Source organism: Zootoca vivipara, chromosome 1 (assembly GCF_965207765.1).
Source record: "Zootoca vivipara chromosome 1, rZooViv2.hap1.1, whole genome shotgun sequence".
Lineage (NCBI taxonomy): Eukaryota > Metazoa > Chordata > Lepidosauria > Squamata > Lacertidae > Zootoca > Zootoca vivipara.
In genome coordinates, this window is record NC_142582.1 from 56,908,533 (window position 1) to 56,931,746 (window position 23,214).

General features: G+C 43.0%; 1 protein-coding gene across 3 annotated transcripts in view; it reads right to left on the reverse strand.

Moving 5' to 3' along the window:
* Window positions 1-2,554: 2,554 nt before the first annotated feature.
* IGHMBP2 (immunoglobulin mu DNA binding protein 2) overlaps window positions 2,555-23,214 on the reverse strand; it is a 67,815-nt gene continuing 47,155 nt past the window's right edge. Inside the window, exons 10-16 of one of the 3 annotated variants that reach the window (XM_088665503.1) lie at window positions 20,991-21,109; window positions 17,035-17,129; window positions 16,774-16,897; window positions 11,895-12,785; window positions 9,555-9,739; window positions 9,381-9,401; window positions 2,555-6,398 (exon numbers count right to left, since the gene is read on the reverse strand). In XM_088665503.1, the coding sequence (XP_088521629.1) occupies window positions 6,201-6,398; window positions 9,381-9,401; window positions 9,555-9,739; window positions 11,895-12,785; window positions 16,774-16,897; window positions 17,035-17,129; window positions 20,991-21,109 (1,633 nt within the window). In that variant the 3' untranslated portion in view covers window positions 2,555-6,200. Of the gene's footprint in view, window positions 6,399-9,329; window positions 9,402-9,554; window positions 9,740-11,894; window positions 12,786-16,773; window positions 16,898-17,034; window positions 17,130-20,990; window positions 21,110-23,214 lie in introns of all 3 variants that reach the window. The other 2 variants (XM_088665510.1, XM_035122726.3) reach the window with 2 other exon arrangements.

Consider the following 23,214-nt stretch of genomic DNA (forward strand, 5'->3'; position numbering starts at 1 on the left):
AGTCCCCGTCTTTTCATACAACACATGGAATTGTTTGTTTCTAAATACAAATGCAGAACTGTTCCTTGGATCCGATCTAAGATGCAGTGAGGCAACAAACCTTTCCTGCTAAGCAACAAAATGAAATTATTGCTACCTCTAGTCCTGGCAGCATGACAGAGCTATCACAGATAAAGAGGCTGCAGATTTGGATTCTACAGCCACATAGATCCAGGAATGAAGGAACAGAATCACAGAAGTGTGTGGGGGTTGTGTAACCCATTCAGTCTAACCCTTGTTTGATGGAGAGAATCTAGAGTATCCTCAAGACATGGTTATCTAGCTTCTGCTTGAAGACATCCAGTGAGGGAGAGCCAACCACTGACAAATTGCATTCACTGTTGAGAACTAATTTTCAACTGAAATCTACCCTTCCAAAACTTAAACCCATCCAATGTAGTCCTGCCCATTGGGACAGGATACTAACTCCTTAAAGGTACTAACTCCATCTCGCATTATTGGCCGAGGGAGCCGGCATACAGCTTCCAGGTCATGTGGCCAGCATGACAAAGCCGCTTCTGGTAAACCAGAGCAGCACACGGAAACGCCATTTACCTTCCCGCTGTAGCGGTTCCTATTTATCTACTTGCATTTCGACATGCTTTCGAACTGCTAGGTTGGCAGGAGCTGGGACCGAGCAACGGGAGCTCACCCCGTCACAGGGATTTGAACCGCCAACCTTCTGATCAGCAAGCCCTAGGCTCAGTGGTTTAACCACATCGCCACTAACTCCTTAGGGACAGCCTATTCCACAAAGCAAAAACATGTAGGTCCTGGATAGCACAACTATGCTGTGCAGCTTCTATCTCCAGAATCTACAAAACTCTGCAAGCCCTCTCCCACCTTTGCTGAATGACTATTGATCTGCCCCTCCCACTTGCAGTGAATGAATCTCTGTCATCACCGCAAACTTTATTACACTAACCAAAGGCCATGGCATCACCCAGAAACATCAAAAATCACTACATATACAATATAAGTTACAGGTAGGTAGCCGTGTTGGTCTGAGTCGAAGCAAAATAAAAAAATTCCTTCAGTAGCACCTTAAAGACCAACTAAGTTTATATTTTGGTATGAGCTTTCGTGTGCATGCACACTTCTTCAGAAGAAGTGTGCATGCACACGAAAGCTCATACCAAAATATAAACTTAGTTGGTCTTTAAGGTGCTACTGAAGGAATTTTTTTATTATACAATATAAGGTAAAGGTAAAGGGACCCCTGACCATTAGGTCCAGTCGTGACAGACTCTGGGGTTGTGCGCTCATCTCGCATTATTGGCCGAGGAAGCCGGCGTAAAGCTTCCAGGTCATGTGGCCAGCATGACAAAGCTGCTTCTGGCAAACCAGAGCAGCACATGGAAACGCCGTTTACCTTCCCGCTGTAGCGGTTCCTATTTATCTACTTGCATTTTGATGTGCTTTTGAACTGCTAGGTTGGCAGGAGCTGGGACCAAGCAACGGGAGCTCACCCCGTCACGGGGATTCGAACCTCCGACCTTCTGATCAGCAAGCCCTAGGCTCAGTGGTTTAACCACAGCGCCACCTGGGTCCCAGACAATATAATCACCATCAATATAACCAGACAATATAATCAATATATATATTCAATATATATATTCAATATATAATCAATATAACCAGACAATATAATCACCATCAAATCCACTAAATATATTAAAATGAACCTCTGTCAATAGCAGATTCTCTAGTAAACCCTCTCCGACAACTCTTTACCACAGTATTTCTTCTCTTAGATTAACATAGTCTGAAGGATGCTCATGACATCATTGAGGTTGCTATGAGTGACTGGGTATTTGAGTATTTGGAGTTCCATTCTACAGCTACGTTTTGAAATACATTAACACTGATTACATTTCCTCCACTGTTTTCAGGGCTTCGTTACAACAGGACATGATTAATTTCTCAGCTAGAATAAATTACGGGACTTCTTTCGACAGGAGCTGAGGTTTTTCAGTACCCTGGACAGCTCAGTTTGCAAGCTGTTCCTATTATTCTCTGCAGGGAATATAATGTCATGCTCTTGCAGGCTCATCTGCATTCCTGGAGCATAAGGCATCTAAACTTTAAAGCTACCCAGCCGTCCTTCAGCCAGTAATAGCCACCCTGAGGTATGCTAACTTTTGCACAAGGAACATGCACACTGACAATCAATATACAGAGTGAAACATAAGCCAGATACTCATACACACCACTGTGATATAACATCACTAGCGGCATCTGACCACATTCTCATGTTTATTATAGTGATTATTTATGTTGACATAGAATAAAGCAATGAAAGTGAACTGGAACTAGTTAAGATACAGTAGCTTTCGGTCCATGGACTAATTGCTAGCGTCTTTCCAGCTCCCAAACACACACCGGTGCTTAATTTTAAAAAATCTTGTGGAATTGGAGCTCAACTCTGCTTGGATGGGAACAGACTATAGATACTCAGTGGTGAGAAGATTCTTTGAACATGCTCATTATTGCCCAGCTGATTTGGGGACTAAGCTCTGATATCAAAAGCAATGAGCTAAGTTTATTTCATTTTTATGCCACTTTTCCAAGGTGAACTGCACTCAAAAGCAGCTCGCAACAGCAATTTTTAAAATTAAATATACAAACATAAAAAGTTACAAAACAGACCACTAAATGCAAACAAAGAAAAACCAAAAGGATAAGTGCAATAAATTACAATGAAATCCTCTAGATGCATAACAAGTACAGAGCAAAATAAATATTAAGAGGCCAATAAATAAATTAGAAAGCTTATCAACGCTACAAGTTCAAACCTTGCTGCACTCCAAGGAGCCACAGCAGTCCAGCTTAAATACAGTTCAGGGGGTCAGATGTCTTCTCCACAGCCTAAATGGGTCACAACTCCCTTCCTCAATCTCCCCTCCAAAATAGAAGGGCCAGCAAAGGCAATGATAGTAAGACAAGGTGCCAGGTTCAAATTAAGCCCTGATAAACAATTATGGAAATAGGTACCGGCAGAAGCAGATGTGAAGATAGAGGTACAAGCAGAACAGATGAAATTTATACTCTGTTCCATTCTGCTGTGATTTGAAATAATTCAGCCTTGTCTTGCCAGCTGGTGACTTTCCTTGTGCTGGTTTCATTGTATATTTTTAAGGAAAATTTAAATGACAGAACTAATATCAACTGGTTTCTGGGCAAGAAGCCCAAGGGAAATTTTAACTGCTTGGCAGCAAGTCTGTCCATTTTTAATTTTTTAAAAAATGTTAGCTCAGAAATATTTTATCAGCACGGAATAACTAACTATTGAGGGAATTGTCCACCACAGATTTATTATAATTACACTGTAACCTTGTGTCACACTTCTGTTCTTTTACATTTCAGAGAACGGGCTCTGTTAATAAGGCATTATTCGTCATCTTTGAAGTATTCCAGAAGGTGATACTAAAGGAAGGGGTTGCTCATTAACCCAGCAGCACACCCAACCAGAAGGTGCTAAGCAACCCAAACACAGTCAAGTGTAAAGAGGCCTTAAAAATGGAGCTACTGCCCATCCCACACTTCTTTTTAAAAATTATAATAATAAAAATATTATTATGTCACCATATTGTTATTCTTATGTCTTCAAATAGCTAATATTATACATTACAAACACAGACGCAAAACCCAAGGGACAATTGCCAGTGTCCGCATTTGGGGGGGGGGATACACTTCTAAACTTTCCAGATTCCTTGCTCCTGCCCCTGCCCACAGACACCCACACTACATTGAGTGTAATAATATGCACTGGAGTCCTACGTCAATCAATCTACCACAATTAGGACCAACATACCTCCAAATCCTCTTTTGGATCTTGCAAGTGTCATCTGGTCACACTGAGCTTTCCTAAACAGAGTACATTAATTTTATGCAGAATATAATGATTGTTGGTTTTTAAAAAATGAATTAAATTTCATTTTATTATTGTCGGCTCACATTATAAGTTATGGGTTCAGAATCCAAGAGCAATCAAGGTTGTAGCTGCATCATTATTAGAATCTCAGAAATGATGTGACACCAATTGTTAGGATCAGATGATGAAACACAAACACCTCTTGTGTTTTCAAGTGAACACATTAATTTAAAGTAAAGGAGAAGAGAGACTGGAAAGGTTAATATTGGCAGATGGTAGAACTGCAGGGCATTTGTAGACCCTTAGAGATACCATGCATGGCAAGAGAATGACGTCCCATTGCTTTTGAGCCCAAGGCTGAACAAATCCTGCCAAGAATATCTAGGACATTTGCGGCTAAAGGAACTTGGGACTTGCAATCATTCTAGATCAGTGGTTCCCAAACTACCCCCCTCCCATGGACCACTTGAAAATTGCTGATGGCCTTGGCAGACCACTTAATGGTTTTTCTGCCTGTTGTAGCAATGGTAATGCATTGTGCTAGATACTGTACAAATTGCATTCCACAGAATTTAAATTGTAATACAATAAAATATCACTGTGAGAACAGTATGCTTTACTAGATGGGCCACTGGCTTGATCCAGCAGGCTCTTCTTCTGTTCTTAATATAAGAAATAAAAGAACCAACAAAAATAAAATTAAAAACCAACATGAATATTTAAATGTGGGTATGCCATCAGTTTGGCAACTTGCTCTATATACCAGAAGCTTAACCCATTTTATGTAGTTCATAGGATGAGGTGAAAAGGACACTTCCTGAAAAGAACATGAGAGGAATGCACCCTTTTTCTTTCTTAAAGTACTTGAGCCTCTGAACAAAATCATGAGGCCACATCCATAGCAACATGACACTGAGAGCCCTCCCCTGAAAATGGGACCATTATTTCCCTGCTTCTTGGTTGCATTTAGTTCTGCACAATGAAAGCGCTACTGGGTAATTATTTGTGGGACTACATTGTTTTGTAAACAAACAGCTCCACACACACCCCCAAAAAGAAACTTGTCTATTTTTATTGGAACTTGAATGAATTTGAGAAATAAATTCTACCTCACACATTCTGTGATTCTAAACCAAGGGATGGCAAATGCTTTCCAGCTGCGGGGACACATTCCCTCATGGACAACCTTCAAAGAGCTGCATGTTGGTGGCTGGAAGGGCCAGAGAAAAACAAACAAACAAACAAACAAACAAACAAGTGGAGCAACAGATCGGACCCAACCTTAGCACAATAAACCACATTGCAGCCACATGCATGTCAGAGAATCCCCTCACAGGAGCCCCTCAGCAACACAGTCCAGATACACATTCAATCCAGGCTAAAGCACTTGATGTGGGCCTAGCGCAGGCCCAGTGAGGGATGTGGCACTGGGAAGAGTCTCGGGGACAAAACAGAGAGACTTGAAGGACTTCATTTGGACCCTGGCCCTGAGGTTCCCCTACTGTCCACAGCACACAGTGGTGGCATAGGGGTAGAACACAAATTTGTATGCAGAAGACTTGCGCTCAACCCCAGCATATTCCAGTAAAGGTGTGTGTGCTGGGCTAGTGAACCCAGGTTATTTTTCTAGATTTGTCTTCACTTTGTCCCCTCACAATTTTAACAAATCTTTTTCAGAATCTTTTCTTTCAACATACACGTTTCTGAGCTTGAGAAATGGAAAAAGCTATTTGTATTCCCTTAATTTTGTGGACCACCTGGAGAGGCTTTTATTGCTCCCACACGTTGATTGGGGGGGGGGGGTCAGGAGTCTCACGGACAATGATTTTTACATTACCATGCATGTCAAACGGACAGTTCACTGCTCAAGGCATATGCTACCACCGTTTTATTGTAAAACCTGCTCTGCGCCCGCTCAGAGTACATTTATTACATTGCCAATCAATATAATTACTACAAACAAAAGCTGCCCACCTTTCTCCTTAACCAACAGGGCTTTATAGTTCTGATGTGACTGAGGAAAAACATTTTACAGTGCAAGATGCAACTTGAGAATTGTTTGAAACCTGCAGATGGTGGGAGCCTTTCTTCAGTCAGTCTCTGGTTTTCTGAGCACCGTGAATGCTGAAGGACATATTCTTGATTTTGGGGAAGTGGGGTGGGGGAAAGAAGCCAAAAGGTTTAAGAGCGTGATGAGCTTTTTTCCTCAGGAGCCTGTGCATGCTGCTTTACAAATGTGCCTCAAGGACAGGCAGGCGAGCGTCTTGCCTTGACATAGCTAATCCTCTCATTTCTCTTTGTCTTTCTTTTTGCTCTTTCTTTGGCTTGTGAGCTCACTGAGTTTCTTGTCCAGGCGCCTCTGGAGATGAGCTCTCTTGGCAGGATCCAAGGGCTTGTCCTTTAACCCACTCCTGGCACATAGAGACGCTTCTTTGCTGATTCTCTGCCGGGCATATGCTTTGGCTTTCTCCCCACAGCCATGAATCTGTGGGAGATAAAGCCATAATATCAGCCTCAAGATGTTCCAGCACAAAATTACAACCTTTGTGAAAACTGCTTATCATAAACTTGTTCATTCTTCACAGTCCATAAAAATAAACCACTTGACTTACTGGTGGGTCTTTTAACAACAAAACAAAACAATTTTTAAAATGTGAAGGTCATTTTCCCCTGAGGAACAATTAAATAATCATTTTGGACAGATTAAGTATTTCTTCCCAAACTCTAAAAATGTAAGGAAAATCTCTACTCCATCATCCGGTCACCTTTGTCACCCTTGCTGATAAACACTAACATTTCTCACTTATCTCCAGTTCGGAAAGAATCAGAGGGAAACCAAGAACAATCAAGCCCTAGAATCATAACAAAACACATCATATATATTGCTAATAAACTGGCAATACCACCACCTCACCTAAGCAGCTTGAATGTCCACAGTGCTGGGTGCATAATATAAAGCTAAGAAGGTTTGTCTAACTGGTGCCTAATTGGGAAAGAAACTGCATGGAAATAGCCATACAGTATAAGCTGAAGAACAGAGTATTAGCTGAAGAAATAAGTAAAACAATGCATCACATTTCCTTGTTTCTTTTGTGTCATTGGGCCCCCTGCAGACTGGCTGTCACAAGTAATGTTTGTAAAGTTCATAATTACCTAGCCCAGAATAGAAATTTCCCTAGTATAGCTGTGTTATGAAACTGAGTGAAACTTCTCCAATAATTTATTCTCTGGCTTTGAATGGAAAACAAAATTATTCCAAGGAATATGATGAGTTATGTCAGCTGCCCCTCAAAGTTTCACCCAAGCCAAGCTACGGGAAAGCCCCCCTCCCCGGCTGGTTTGTTTCTCAACAGTTTCTACAGAACTTTGTAGTCTTTGCATTCTAAATCACAATACCTTAGATTCATGATCAAACTATTTATTAATAAACCTGTTTGGTGTGTCAGCAACTTCTTAAGAGTTCAATATGACCCTTTGATTATCAAGACAAAATTCTGATCTTTAACATAGTAGGTATACTCAAAATTAAATGAAGCAGAAGCTGGACTCGATTTTCTCGATTCAAGCTTGCGTTGAAACACCAGCAAGTGTCACATGATAAGTATATCTATTTAAGACCAAAACTGTTTTGCTGATTTTTTTCCTTGCTGCAGCATGTGCCACAGAAAATATTGCTGTATATACTTTTATTTTACGGTTAGAAAGAAACCCAACTCAAACTGTTGGCAGAATGCCAGTAAATCCATAATCCAGTAAATCTATTTCAGGCACTATAGATCAATATGTCTTCAGCTAGCTACAACACTTTCTCCATGAGATTAAAACCACACATGATCTACTGCTTCAAATAAATCAGAGGGGCATAAAGAGGACATCTGAAAGCCCTGGTCAGTGGAAGTCAGTATTATTTTTCCTGGCACACAGATCTTTTATGTGCTACATGGGGACAGCCATTGGGCAGCTCTAACAGAATTGCAGAGTGAGACACTCCCACCTTATGCAACTCACAATTCACTCCAATCTTTGCTACAGCTGCAGTGATGGGCAAAGGATAACCTTTTGCTTTGACTGGCACTTAGAAGAAAGGAGGCTTCTGAGGATAAAGCCTACTGCACCCAGGTGGGCTGCTGTGCTTTCGGTATCTCTTGTACCAGTGTGACAACAGCAGCTTGGGGAAGAGAGTGAGAAAGGGCTTTGCACAACTTCTCTTACTTAAAGCTGCTCTTAGTGCATGGTATCCAATGAATCTACAGTTGTGTTGAAGGAGAGAGGGAGAGAAGAGAGATAAAAGGCTTATAGTTGAGCAGAACACATGGTGTGGCTGGTGTCATATGAAGATGCCTTTTTAAATCATTTGTAAGTCACTTTGAGCACCTCCTTTTTTGGAGGGGAAAAGCAGAGCACAAATCATTTAAACAAGTCAAATAATGTTCTGAGTCAGGTCATTAGCCTACCTAGTTCAGTATGGACTGGCTCTCCATGGAGCAGGCTTAAGGCTTGGGCACTGCCTCGCAATGCTACCCAAGACCTTTTAGCTGGAGATGCCAGAGATTGAACCTGGGACCTTATGCATGCAAGGGCATGTGCTGTGTGCCACAGAACGGTGGCCCTCTCTAGGCTAGCACCATCAGCGCCTCAGATACACACATTTTCTAGAGCATCAGCCTCCCACAAGCATCTGAACAGGTTGTGGGGGGCGAGTGTTAAAAGAAGAGAGGTGAGTTGAGGTACATTGTGCCAAGAGGAAATGACTCAGACACTCCGGGGGAAGAAAAGACTCTGAAGAATCGCATTATTTCAGCAGTGACACATCGTTAAACACAGGTCCTCTGCCCTGCAATGCTAAGTGCCTGTGTTAAAGGCCTCGCCTCCTTATTCCAATCAAAGAGACCCATTCTTTCTATCCTCCACACCACAAAGAACAGAGACAGGGAAGAAATGGGGGCGTATTTTATTCTTTTTTGTTAAAGGTCTTGAATGGCTGGGCGAGGGGAAATAAAAGTACACTGTGAAACCTGACAGGAAAGAAAGCCATTCTCATATTAGAGCTTGGTGAAAGATTTCACAGACACGCTGGGGCTCATAATAACTAAATCCATACAAAGTACCAAAGGAAGAAGAAAATGCTTCATATTCCTCCTACAACTGTAGGCCAAAAAACCAGTACCTCTGAATGAGTTTCTTTTTTCACTTATAGCCCAGCAGGAGAGAACTTCCCCGTTATTAGGATATATTAAGCTGGAAGCAACTCCCCCCCCCCCCAACTCATTGTTCCCTTGTGAATTGAACTGCATGTGCATATTATGCTATATGACTTTCATAAACCTGGACTCTCCCCTTGCTCTAAAAGCAGATTTTCATGTTATCTTTTTAAATTAAAAAATAAAGTAAAGAGGAGTGGGAGCAATCCACCCACCAGCAGATTTGCACGTGTTCAACTGGCCTTGCGAATGGTTCAAAAGCTCACCTTGCTGTGCCTGGAAGCCTCCTGGAAAAATAGAAGTCTGTGAAATACTTTTTAAAAAACACACAGCTATTTCACACTGAATGAAATTCAAGTCCTGAAGGACTGGGGGTCAAGAAACTGAGCAGATGGTGGCAATGTTTGGCTTGCCTGAACCAGGCAAGGACAAAAACATACCTCTGGGATGTGGTGGCTGAGACAGTAGCATTTATTGCAATGCAGGCAGAGCTGCCCCAGGGTTGTCACACTTGCTTTGCATTTGGGGAAACCACACGTGTTGTCAGCTTTGATTGCAGCAGAAATCAGAGCATCAAAATCTTCCTCTGCTGCACCTTCCACTTTGGTTTTAACGGAAGCCTTCCCTAAAAGCACAAGGGTGGGGAGGAGAATCATTAGCATGCAATAAAAGAAGGCGCTTACAGATGTGCTGAGAGTTAAAAAGAGTATAAGAAATGGAAGAAAGGGAAAATCACAAAGGAGGAGTATACATGAGTAGCCAACAGTTGCGGGGGGGGGGGGGAGAGTCAGGCTTGGCACGAGCTAACAAAATAAATTTCAATAGGGAGAAATGTAAGGTTCTGCACTTAGGCAGGAAGAACCAGATGCACAAAAATAGGATGGGGGACACCTGGTTTACCAGCAGTACATGTGAAAAGGATCTAGGAGTCTTGGTGGACCACAAGCTTAACATGGGTCAACAGTGTGATGCAGCAGCAAAAAAGGTAATGCTATTCTAGGGTGCGTCAACAGAAGTATAGTGTCCAGATCAAGAGAAGTAATAGAACCACTCTATTCTGCCTTAGTTAGACCAAACGTGGAATACTGTGTCCAATTTTGAGCACCACAATTTAAGAAGAATGTTGACAAGCTGAAACGTGTGCAGAGGAGGGCAACCAAGAAGATCAAGGGTCTGGAAACTAAGCCTTATGAGGAGTGCTTGAAAGAGCTGGGTATGTTTAGCCTGGAATAGCAGAGACTGAGAGGAAATATGATAGCCATCTTCAAAAATCTTAAGGGCTGTCACATGGAGGAGAGAGCAGAAAAACTTTCTGAAAGTAAGAGCTGTTCAGCAGTGGAACAGACTCCCACGAGAAGTGGTGGATTCTCCTTCCTTGGGGGTTTTTAAACAGAGGTTGGATGTCCATCTGTCATGGATGCTTTAGCTGAGATTCCTGCCTTGCAGGGGGTTGGACTAGATGACCCTTGGGGTATCTTCCAACCCTTAAGATTCTATGATTTCAACAGTGTTTTTCATGGGAATAGAAGGGACACAGGTGTGTTCATCCAGTCCCCCAGTAAAGCCTGCAAAACAAGTTGATCAGCAAAAACAGAAACCCAGGGAGCGATCGCAACCTCAGATGTATGGAATGGTGGAAGGCTGTCTTCATATGCACACACATGAGAACAGATGACTTTGTAAACCATGCAGAAGCAAGCAGTATCACTTGGCAGGATGAAGTCCCTACCCAGAAGGTTCAAGCAAGATAAACAAAGAAGAAAATATGCTCCCGGAGAGACTGTTCTCCGCTGTGTTACACAGCACTGAGATCAATACACTAGGCGCTGATTTGCTGCTTCTAAACAGATCCAAGAGCAAGTGAATTCTCTCTCTGTGTGTGGAGGTTTCCCACTTCTCTTCATAGTTAGCAGTAAGAGAAAAGGAGTGTGTATGCATGTATGCATATGAAGCATAAACGAACGAACGAACGCACAAACACACACACCCCAACACACACCATTCTCCTAAACTGGCAGATGGAGATTCTCCCTTCTACTGATCTATTTTAGAGCTGAGTTCTTCCTCCTCACTGACATACTACCTCTACAAACATGCAGTTCCAGGCAATATTATCATTTCACTGTCATCATACAGCATGGTCCAGATAAACCCCTGCCTTAGGGGAGGGGGTGGAATGGCTGCCAGCTTCACATCTTTTCTTCCCATCTGCACGGCACTCAAAGCAACTGTTCCATGGAGCAAGCTAATCTGAGCCCTGGGTCATTTTTGTCTGCAAATCTCAGTTATTGCTTTCAAGGGTTGGGGTGGGCAGGGGCACATGTCGTATTTCTAAAACCAAAGCCTGGCATTCTCCTGATCCTTTCAAAGGAAACCTATTGGATGAATAATCTCCGTGTCTCAGAACAGTTAACTTCAACTGCATTCCTGGCCGCTGTCAAAAGTAGTTGCTTTCAGAAGAAAAGCCTGTCACAGGCAGAGCAGAAGGGGAGAAATGGATTGTAGGGGCAACGTAGAAGCTGCAATCAATTTTTAAAGCCGTTCTGGGAGCAGAGGACTCCCATCGCCTGCTGCTCTGGCCTGGAATTTCCCAAAGGATGCCCGAAGGATACATACCCTGGAATGCCTCTGCAAAAGAATTTCAATTAAATATGGAACATGTGAAAGGGCAGCAGTGAAGAATGATCACTTTTTCCTTTTAAAAATGCAAATAGAAAAGCTCTGCAAAGGAATGGAATTTGCTACAGAATGGCAAATCCCAAGATGGTGTAATAATGTACCTTTGGCTTCACTTCTGTGTTTATTCCCAGTTATTTCCTGAAGGTTTACATTTGGCTCACAAATTTGTTTGGCCCTCTCCTCTCTCTTGGCATTCTCCCTTTGCATCCGCTCCATGTGCAGGGTTTTCAGATCCACTTTCTTCCTGCTAATACGGCTTCCACTCTCCTCACAGTAGACATGGGTGTCTTTTGAGGGGCTTGGGGGTCTGCAGGTTAACTCTTGTTCAGAGGCCTGGGATTCTTTGGGGGTTCCTGCAGGTCTGCAGGACCACTCTTGTTCACTGGCCTTAGCATCTCCCAGAGAAAAGTCTGTCGCGGTGCCTCTCTTACGGACACTGATGTATCTCTCTCTCCCTTCTCCTGTGCTCACATGCTGCAGCCCATGTTCCTCTGCCAGACGATGGACAATCAACCTGTCATGAGCATTTAATGACGAAGGGAAATCCAGTTGGGTCTCGCTACTTTCCAGAAACTCCAGTATCTTGGCTTCATGCTTACATGAATTTCCCTTCACTACAGCGTCCACTGTTGCCCCCCAGGCTGGGCTTTGCACAGAACCCTCTATAGGTCTCTGCCCAGTCCGTTTGGCTGGTTTTCCACTTGGCTTCTCTCCATCAGCCTTTAGGGCAAGTGGAGTTTTGCACTTAAGTCTCTTTTCTTGGTCACCCAGACCCTGAGAGCTCTTGGGAGCAGCATAGTTATCTGGCACAATGTCATCCAGGTATTCAAAAGCGGTGCGCACCTCCCCATGCTGGTTCATATAGTCCACCAGCCGTTTAAGGAAAATGTGGTTGCCAATGGTCCGAGAGTCACAGATCACAGCCACGTGGCGGCGGGCACGAGTAATTGCAACATTTAGTCTCCGGTCTTCAGCAAGGAATCCTACTTCACCTGTATTTCATAAAAACAATAATACAGGCCTCAAAAAAACAGCATATGGAAAAATTAAGCAGCAGTAGCAATAACAATAGTAACCGCAACAACAGCAAAATGTATGCAGTTCCTTCCTAAATTTTCCAGTTTAACATGTTGACCTAAGGATTTCTCATGTTCACTCAGCTCCAAAATGCCAGGACATGACATCTGTTATGAGACATGCCTTTAATGCTAAATGGATATGTCATGGGATCCTATGCTATGGTTCGTTCAAGCTTCCCTGCTATCTTGGACCCAGATGGCTTTCAGGGGCAGAGGGGTGGACCTAAATCCCAGATATATCTGTTCAATGGAACAGACAGCTGGAGTCCATGCAACTGAAGCTCTCCTGCAATTGAAGTTACCATTCCACATTACAGAACTCAACAAGCAACTAATACCAATGCATGAATAATCCATAGTTGAGTATAGAAAGAAATAATTCATTCATACATATATAAACCTCAACGTGTTTTGGGTCACAAGGGTCCCTTCTGCAAGTACCAAAGAGTTATAAGCAACTACATTGATCAATGCATATTAACAAGCATATTAAAGGTAAAGGGACCCCTGACCATTAGGTCCAGTCGTGTCCGACTCTGGGGTTGCGCGCTCATCTCGCATTATTGGCCGTGGGAGTCGGTGTACAGCTTCCAGGTCATGTGGCCAGCATGACAAAGCCGCTTCTGGCAAACCAGAGCAGCACATGGAAACGCTGTTTACCTTCCCGCTGTAGCGGTTCCTATTTATCTACTTGCATTTTGACGTGCTTTCGAACTGCTAGGTTGGCAGGAGCTGGGACCAAGCAACGGGAGCTCACCCCGTCACAGGGATTCGAACCGCCGACCTTCTGATCAGCAAGCCCTAGGCTCAGTGGTTTAACCACAGCGCCACCTGGGTCCCCTATAACAAGCATATTACCACAATCTTATTCTTATCACACAAAGCTAGATGAGTTGTAGCCTATGCCCAATATATAATCCTATACCTACAGAGTGTGACTGAGGAACTGCAAAATAAACGTACGCAAACTTCATTACCACAACAAACTATGAGATCAGATGCACCTCAGGTTGATCATTATGAACATGGGCACCATTTTTGCACAGTGAAATCTTGCTTCAGTTTTCTCAACCCAGGACCTGGTCCAATTAATGGGTCCTGCTATCAAAAGCATGTTCAAGGTCTTCTGCTAGTGAAGCGGGGCTTTCCCCCTTCTCCTGCCCCCCACAATGGCTTAGCATTTGGGTGGAAGAACCCCTAAAACAGTGTGGAGGAAAGAGGGGGGAGATTGTTCCATCAGGCAAGCAGAAATGCTTGTGTTGACAGAACCACCTCCCAATGTCATATCACTGCTTAAGCTGGCCAAATGAATATAAAAGTGAAAATGTAAGTATTTCATACATTTATAGTCCAACTTTCTTCCAATGAATTCAAGGCTATGGGAAAATAGGTGGAAAGTATTGTTAAAGATGAAATAACCAAGCATACAGGAGAACAAGCCCTGCTGAAGAGTTCTTCCAGAGGGTCAACAAGGATATAGACAGAGGTGCTCCACCTTAGACTTTCAAAAAGGCTTTTGGCAAACTACCGCACCAAGGACTCATAAGCATGTTTAGCAGTCATGGAATAAGAGGCGAGGTCCTTTTGTGGATCAGAAACTGATGAAGTAACAGAAAGCAGAGAGTGTGAGTAAATGTTCTCCCAGTAGAGGAGTGTAGATAGTAGAGTCTCTCAATGATCAATATTGGGACCTCAATTCACCAATTAATGAGTTTGATTAACTGATTTACCACTTGCAGCTTTATAACATCATTTTATGCATGATTATTCAGTTGTAAGTTGCACTGTATCTAGTGGGGTTTGCTCTCATGTAAACTAATTAGTGATGGGAAACTGTAGTCACCGGGACTGAGATCTGATGGCACACTGGATTATTTTTTGAGGCTATATTAGTTCTTGTGTGTTACTGTAAAAGAGGAAAAATCATTTCTTTTAAACAGTGATTGGGGGAGCTTTAGATTGTTACATTTAAGATACCCTACACTTTCTGAAATAGCTAAATTATAGTAAATATACCTTTTTAGATAACAGATAAACATGTTAGACTTCAGCCAATTGTTTTGTGAAATTGGTTTGTGAAAATACAAGTAATAAGTCAACTATCTCTTTTAACAAAACCATTTATTTAAAGCTCTACTTATTTTGTGACTTTTTTGTCACAATACTGCCTCAGGTCTCATTTGAGAAATCAAGTTGAAAATACAGCTTCATTCCACTTAATTTTTAAGTAAGGGAAGTAATGTCCACTAAATGGCAAAGAACCAGAAAATTTAAGTTTCTGCAGCTTATGGACAAGCCAGATACTCATTATTGATTCACATCACCGTGTCAGAAGCGGAACAGCAGTAATATTCATACAGATGGTCCAAGCTGATTAACTAAATCTATTTAAAGTTCATGTCTGCAGTGGAGTTGGCCTTAAGCTATAGGTCAGGATTGCATTGTTTCAGCAGAAATTAGGAAGAGAAAGCTCCCACAGAGCCTTGCAGTTACACTTTCCTTTTTCATAGTTATTGACACAAGTCTAACTTTCATAAAGGTCAGAAGGAAAGATAGTGAATGCTATTTTTAAAGGCAATTAACTAGCACACATGTGTGAGCCAATGGATAAAAATGATAGACACATAAGAGACTTTTCCAGAAGCTAATTCTGATCTCCAATTATTTTCTCAAGGATCTGTAACAACCGAAAGCAAATGCCAAGTTGAGTCAGCTCAGCTGCCTAGCTTGGGTGGTGTGGCTGAGTCCCCTGCTCCTGCAGTTAAGCAGAAGACAAGCAGAAAAACAAACATTAAAACCAAATGAGGGTGGCAAGCTTTCGCTGCTACCATCTGAAGATATAGAACATTTCAGAACAGAGCCTGTAGATACATTAAAGTGTATTAGGTTGCCAATGTGTGCTTAACAAGCATTACCTGGAAAATAATAACAAATCATAATAGAGAACATGCTGCTATTTGCTAACTTCACTTAAGAACATAGTACAAAAGCAGCAAGGAAAAGTTTTACTGTTTTGACTTCAGCAACCACAGTGTTCTTTATCCTCGACCTAGTGCCATGAAAGCAGAAAAGAGTATGTGCTCTGAACAGAGCCTACCATGCTCCACTCCCCAATTTTGTTGGGCAGGATGCTGCCAGCTGTAGCAAAAGATCTGTTGTATTTCCAAAAGGAATACACCTGGGAAACAAGCTAGCTCTTGACCCACACCCAACAAGTTTGTGGTCAGTTCAGGTTTGCTACAGTGTGGATTTTTTTGGAGCTGTGGACAACTCTGTTGTACTCACTACAATAGAGCTGACAGATGACAAGTATTCAGCAATTACCATTGGCTCAGGCAGCAAAATATCTTGGACTGGCCCTATACTTGAATATGTGCCTAGCCACCAGAGTTTTTAGCCTATGATTGAAAATACCCCTTCCCAGGCTCTCTGGACAAAGAGGAGTGTGTTTTGCCATATAAATTACTTTTCCATTGCGCAGTTAATTATTGAGAATCTTCTACTCTGGGAAAAGCGACAGTGGTTCCCTGCATATGGGCTCCCAGCAGTGTGGAAGCCACTTCCATGTGATGTGATACATGTTGCAGGAGTAACACAATCATGTTGGCTAAAACAATTGGGTGATGCCAATGTGTTAGGAAATTAACCAGGAGGTAAGGTGCCAATGATTCATGCAACTGGTACTGTCCACATAGTCATGCTACTCCCAAGTAACCCCCTGTAGGATGTGATTACACCATGTGGAAGCACCTCCTTTGATGCCGAGAGCATGTGTAAAAGAGGTCAGCACCTTGTTCCAAAGAAGGAGCCAGTTGAAACCACACAATTTTAACAGTTTCCCCGATTCTGGCAAATTAAGTTTATTTTTGCTCTATATGGTTCCAGGTTATAACCTATGTACCTTTTCTGTTGGACCTTACAAAAGAGAGGACAACAGCCTCCTTCTCTCTTCCTTGGAAGCCGTCCACCGATTTAATCTCCAGGTCTGGGTACTTGTGACACAAAAGCTCCCTTAGCATGTCCACCTGAAAAACAAAGACGTTGCTAAGACAATAAACATTATTACTACAATTTACTGCCCACCCTTCATCCTAAAGTCCCAGGGCTTTAAAAATTTTACTTTGAAATGTTGTGCTTCTGATAGCATGGCAGACACACTCACCTGGAGGTTGTAAGGAGCAATGACGGCAATGTCTCTTGCTTTAACACCAGCTTCCACTAAAGCCTGAACGTGCAAGCTGGCAAGACGCACTTCGCCTGGAAGGGGGAAAATAAAACTTAGCTGTGAATGAGCGATTTAACCCTATAACAAGTTGACAGATTCCACTTAAAAAGCATCCAATTCAGACAATGATAGTGAAAGGCTGCTTTTCACTTGCCACTTTAAAAACAAGTCTTTACAGTCGGTAAAGTGCTTTGCCATGGTTTAGTGCTATGTGCACAAATTAGAATGAACCTAAGCAAACACTTGAGATTGCGTGCTTCCTTTTTCCCAAGTGGATACCAGAAACACTTTTGCAGCATTTAGTTTCACTTTCAAAGATTCCTAATTTAGCATTATGTACAAGCCATAGACTGTGATTTAGAACAAAGTGGTTAGTGAAACAAGGCAGCTTCAAGCCATGGATCATAAAGTTCTGAAACTGACCATAGTTCAAACATTCACCAAGCTACTTGATGCCCTACATCTCCTCGTATGAAAAAAAGATAGATCTCAAATTGTCCCTTAATGAAATTTACAAAGGGAAACATGCATGGAATAGTAGCAGCAGCAGCAGCAGCAGTATTGCTATGTTGGTAAAAATAATTTCAAATGATTTACTAATATGGGGTGCATGCCTTATGGATTTCTTTAATAGCTGGGCAAATGGTTATGAGTTCCATACAACACAGTCAGATACAAGCAACGCATCACAGTTCACATTCTCAAGGGTAGCAAGATCAATGTTGAAAATGCCAAGATAACCCCACCCCAATTCCGAGAAGTGAAATCCGCCTTTGAACTAATCCAGCATAGGTTAGGAAATTCATATTTCAGACCACGGCTCTTGCAGCTATTTGCCTTTGGAAGCTGGTGCCTATTTATTTGTGTGCCCATTTCACTATGTTTCTAAATTAGACTTGCTGGTACTGACAACAAGGGCTGCTTCAAACATTATGCAATTCCTACATAGACAGCACACTTCCATTTCTTAGTATGGATCAAGGGTTGTTAATGAGGATTGCACTTGAGAAGCTGTAGGACTACAACTCCTATCATACCCAACCAAGGGCCAGGCCAGCTGAGGCTGATGGCAGTTACAACCTGGCAACATATGGATGGCACCACATCACTTACCCCTGGTGGAGATCATAATGTACATGCAACATATGCAGAGATGGGTACTGCATGTGCTGACAGTGAAACCCTGCATGGAATAGGACTGTGGCAGGGTGCTAACCTACACATGGGTGTAATATTTAATTCCTGCATGAAACAGCCTAAGAATTAGCCATGCTACGAGCATACATGCAAAATATTCCAGAGTTAATGCATACTTGAGCTTCCCCACTCCCAATACTTTTTCCCCCAATTGAGAGACAACCATGCAAGCATCCCTCTCCCTCAATCACCTCTAGAAGTTTCCCACTTTCTAGATGTGACCTCCCTGCCCTCTGGGCTCAAACCCTGTCCCATGAGCACACCCCTTTCCCACTCCTAAATGCAGTCTAGAATTCCCGAATGAATACTGCTACTGGAGCTCAGTGAGAATGGAAACCTTCCTATTTATTCAGCAACAGAGACAAGAGCTTCACAACAGTTACTAGGCTGATTTATAACTCCGAAACTCTGCGCTCAGAGAACTGGCCTTTCTCTCTGTTAGCAGAATTGCTGTATATGCCACCAACATGGTCAGGCACTTGCTGACCCATTAACTGTGAAGGTCTGTGCTTTGTTCACTGAGAGATCTGACAAAGTGCTATTCGGCAAGGCAATTAGAACTGAAAGCTCTCTCAGCTAAGCTGTACCAACAAACCATATGGGAACCAGGAGAGTTCAGCACTTCAAGCTGACAACATACGACTTTGCCCATCGCTTCAAAGCTTGTGTTGCAATTCAAGAGTGCTATTTAAACCACAGATGTCTGATCCAACAAGAATCACAGGTGCCCTTCCTCCTCAGCTCCAGGACTGGCCCTACTTTTAGGCAAAGTGAGATGACTTTCTCAGGCAGCACATGCTGAGGGTGTGGGTGTGGGTGTGCGCGCGCTATCCTGTCACCAGTGTGGAAATAAAATTCAACTGTTGGCCCAGTCAACCTTTGTACAGGGCAAGGGCACCATCTTGATTTTTGCTTCAGGGAGTAAAATGTCTTGGTCCAGCCCTGTTAAGCTCTGTCAACTTTCATTAAAGTACATTATTATCTTACCCTAGACCATGAGGCTGAACTAGATAATCTTTCATTCTCCTACTTTTTGCTTTTGAGAATTCAAGGTCTTTGGGGAAGGATATATTTTGCTAGGTGCCTCTATAAACCTTGTCTAGTGCAGTTGAATCCAAATGGGAATTTTCATCATCCATGGTCAGTTCTCTACAACCCATTTTCCTCTCCACCTGCATGTTTTTCCACCTGTTGTTTGGCTACAGTACACTGTTGTCTTGATAATTTGGCTGGACCTCTGCTACATCCATTGTAATGAGGTTTTCAACCAGTGTGCCGTGGCACCTTGGGGTGCCTTGAATGATGGTCAGGGGTGCCGCAGGCAACACTGGCCTCTGTCCCCCTTTCCTTCCCTCTCTCCTCTGATGATCTCTCGTGTCTCTACCTCCCAAAGGCCTGCATAGCTGTTTGTTGCAGCAGCCCTGGCTACAAGCTTCACAGGCGAATGGTGCCTCAGGGGCTGGTCAAGGAGTGCTGGTTGCCAGGAGCTGAGGTGGCCTTGGAGTAAGCAAGCGGGAGAGGGAGCCCAGCCAGCTAGTCCACCAGCCCTTGCTGTTGGGAATTGGCAGACAAGTATGAGGCCAGCTAGGCAGGCAGGTGTCACGCTGGCCTCTCTTGTCCTTGCTGTGTGCAAGGCCTGCTTGGGAGCTGAGCACCTGGTGCTGAAGGGAAGTCTTTCCACCTTGCAGGCCCAGCAGCACCCACTGCTGCCTCCCAAGGTAAGGTGCTGGCCTCACATTCACCTGTAGCCAGTGTGGTGTAGTGGTTAAGAGCAGTGGACTCGTAATTTGGTGAACCAGGTTTGATTCCCTGCTCCTCCACATGCAGCTGCTGTGCTACTCACACTTCTCTGAAGTCTCTCAACCTCACTCACCTCACAGAGTGTTTGTTGTGGGGGAGGAAGGGAAAGGAGATTTGAGACACCTTAGGGTAGTGATAAACCAGGATATCAAATCCAAACTACTACTACTCTGTTGGGCCACTAAGTCTGGGGGCATCCTCTTCCCAGACCCCTGTGGGGCAGTGTGAGGAGGTACCTCTCTTTGCGGTGGGGTGGGGCAGGTCAGAGACCAGGGGCAGCAGCAATGGCTGCTGAAAGGACTCCCAAGGAGAGGGGAGAGGAGAGAAGGCTGAGGGAACATTCTCTAAGGGAGGGTGTTTGAAAAAGGGTGAGAGGCTGTCAGCTCTGCAGGCAAGGGGTGACATAACTGGGCTCCTGAGTCCCACAGAGGTGCTGCAGAAAGAATGTAGTTGGTTAAGGGAGCCGTGGACTCAAAAAGGTTGAAAACCTCTGCACTTATTGCTACTTTGTAGCAAATGTACAGCCCATGTAAATTGCATGGTTCTACTACTGAAGGAGTTTTGAAAGGTACTGGTGGCTTATACAGGCTATTCATCCATCTTAGGACCACAATAAGCATGTCTAAACCTTGACATCCCAAGATTTTTCCATGGATGTATTCATATGCATTTCCATGTGTGGTTGCCAAGATCATAATAGCATAACTAAATTCTTCAGTAACTCCCCAGGGCTACCACTTTCAACACCGCTGGCACAAGGCAACCTTTTTAATGTAGTGGCATCTGACATTACAGCACATGCATGGATAATGTAACTTGGAATGTGGAGGCTGGGGGGGGGGAGACTGATTCCAGGGTGGGAGTGTGGAGAACCATAGCAGGTAAAACAACAATACCTTCATTTCCTTTAGACTGTTCATCTTCCAGCTCAAGCTCAAATAAGCCACATCCAGCTGTATCAATAAGCAACAATGGAATGCAAGTTTCTTCTGTGGAAGCAACCCCTGGCAGGTCCCTGACAAGTTATTAGAAGGAACAATAAGTTAATGACCCTTAACCAGCATGAATATAAACAGCAGCACATTCATTCTGTTTTAGAATCCTAACACAAATTGACCTAGACCAGGCATAGGCAACCTTGGCTCTCCAGATGTTTTGGAACTACAACTCCCATGATCCCTAGCTAACAGGGCCAATGGTCAGGGATCATGGGAGTTGTAGTTCCAAAACATCTGGAGAGCCAAGGTTGCCTATGCCTGACCTAGACTATTCCACAGAACCTCCATAGGTCAGGCCACAGAGCAGAATAATCCTCCATTCTGTGGGACTGCAGGTCCCACTATCAGAACGTTTGTCATCTGAAATGTCAGTTATCAAAACACAAATAATTATACCCCAACCTGGTAACACAAACAGCTGGTTCAGATATCCAAGCAGCCAGAGTTTACCCACTTCCTTACTTATTTGTGTTTTGCTGGTCAGTGGCAGCCATTTCGGGTGGAAAGGAACAGAGGAACGGAGAGAGTTCAAATTAGGGAATGGAAGAGACCAGACGGGGGGCAGTTTTTCCTTTGTCTTTTGCTGGTTGGCTGCAGCGATTTGAGACGGAAACCAGAGAGAAATTGAGATTAGAAAAATCTTAGATTCCCCATAGGAAATAATGGCAATCATCTGCTTGTTATGTGAACGCTTGCCTAATGAATGATTTCCTGAGAACTCATAGTGTTCAAATAGTGGGACCTGCAAATACACACTTGCAGTGAACCCCACTTGGGGTCACTTCGTAGAATTCCATTGGGCCAAATGATGAAGGGAACAAGGCCTCTGCTCAGCCAGGTCACCATGCATTTAACCTTTTTTGGTTGTGGAACGACTGCCTGTAGAATGCTCTCCTCAGGGAGCCACACATAATTAGTATTCAATGCCATGTTTGTGGAGAGAGGGATATATACTGTACTCTTGGCAGCCTTGCATAAAATTTAGAGAGATTGTTACACTGAGATCACAACCCTTGTTTACAACTACTGTGTGCACAAACATGCAATTCCAAAGTGTTTCAGCCATATTTGAGGACTACCTTTGATCATTCACAGTTCACATTCTCCCAGAGCATGGTCTAGAGGCATATAATGCTGCTGCCCTGCTGAAGCTAACTAGATTTGGGTCTGGTCGGTGTCTGGGTGGGAGACCGCCAGGGAATACCATGTATGCTGCCTTGAGTTCCATAATGGGAAAAAGTGGGATATAAATGTACTAAGTAAATAAAATAACTATAAATAGCCTTGCTGGCTCTTGTGTACAGCATGCATGTGGAATCTGTGGTCCTACAGATGTTGTTGGCCTATAACAAGGGCTGATGGGAGTCGTAGTTCAACATCTGGAGGGCCACAGCTTTCCTACGTCTGGTGTTTATTCCATGAAGCCAAAAAAGAGGCAAGCCAATAACTTTGATCATGGTGTATTGATGATGTTCTTTCAACCACGTTTTACTTCTAATTCACCCTCAAAATATTTAAATGAGTTATTAGGAGGTGTTAATGCAAAATAAGCAACACACACATGTGCTGCACTTTTCCTGAGTTTTTTTGTCTAATTGTTTTTCAGACATTCAGAAGCTGCAACCTGTAACCCTCAAGGATAAAATATTTGAACCAGGCTAGGGCAAATTTTAATAGATGGGTTTAGAAACAATGGTTTGGATCCAGGTAAGGAATTTGAACTTCGATCCCACTGAAAGCAATGAGACAAGCTGGTCGTGATTTCAGTTCCATAGATGGTTGTAATTTCAGTTCCATAGATTTCAATAGGAAGATAATGCAACTAACAGTGCAATCCTACACATGTCTACTCAGAAATTCTACTGCATTCAAACAGGACTTGCTTCCCTGTGTGTACAGATCTACAGCCTTAGTCTGGATCCAGCCCATTGAAAGTTGGCTAATGAATTTGGTCTTTATTTTCTTGTCTCAATGTTTCAATTCCTTCAGTACATTTGCCATCACATTCAAAAATCATATCTCTGCAAAATCTAGAAACATTCAGTACTTTGTTTATACAGTAAAAGGTCATGGATACAAGGTGAAAACAAAATTCTAAACAAAGAATTCTTCAAAACTTCTG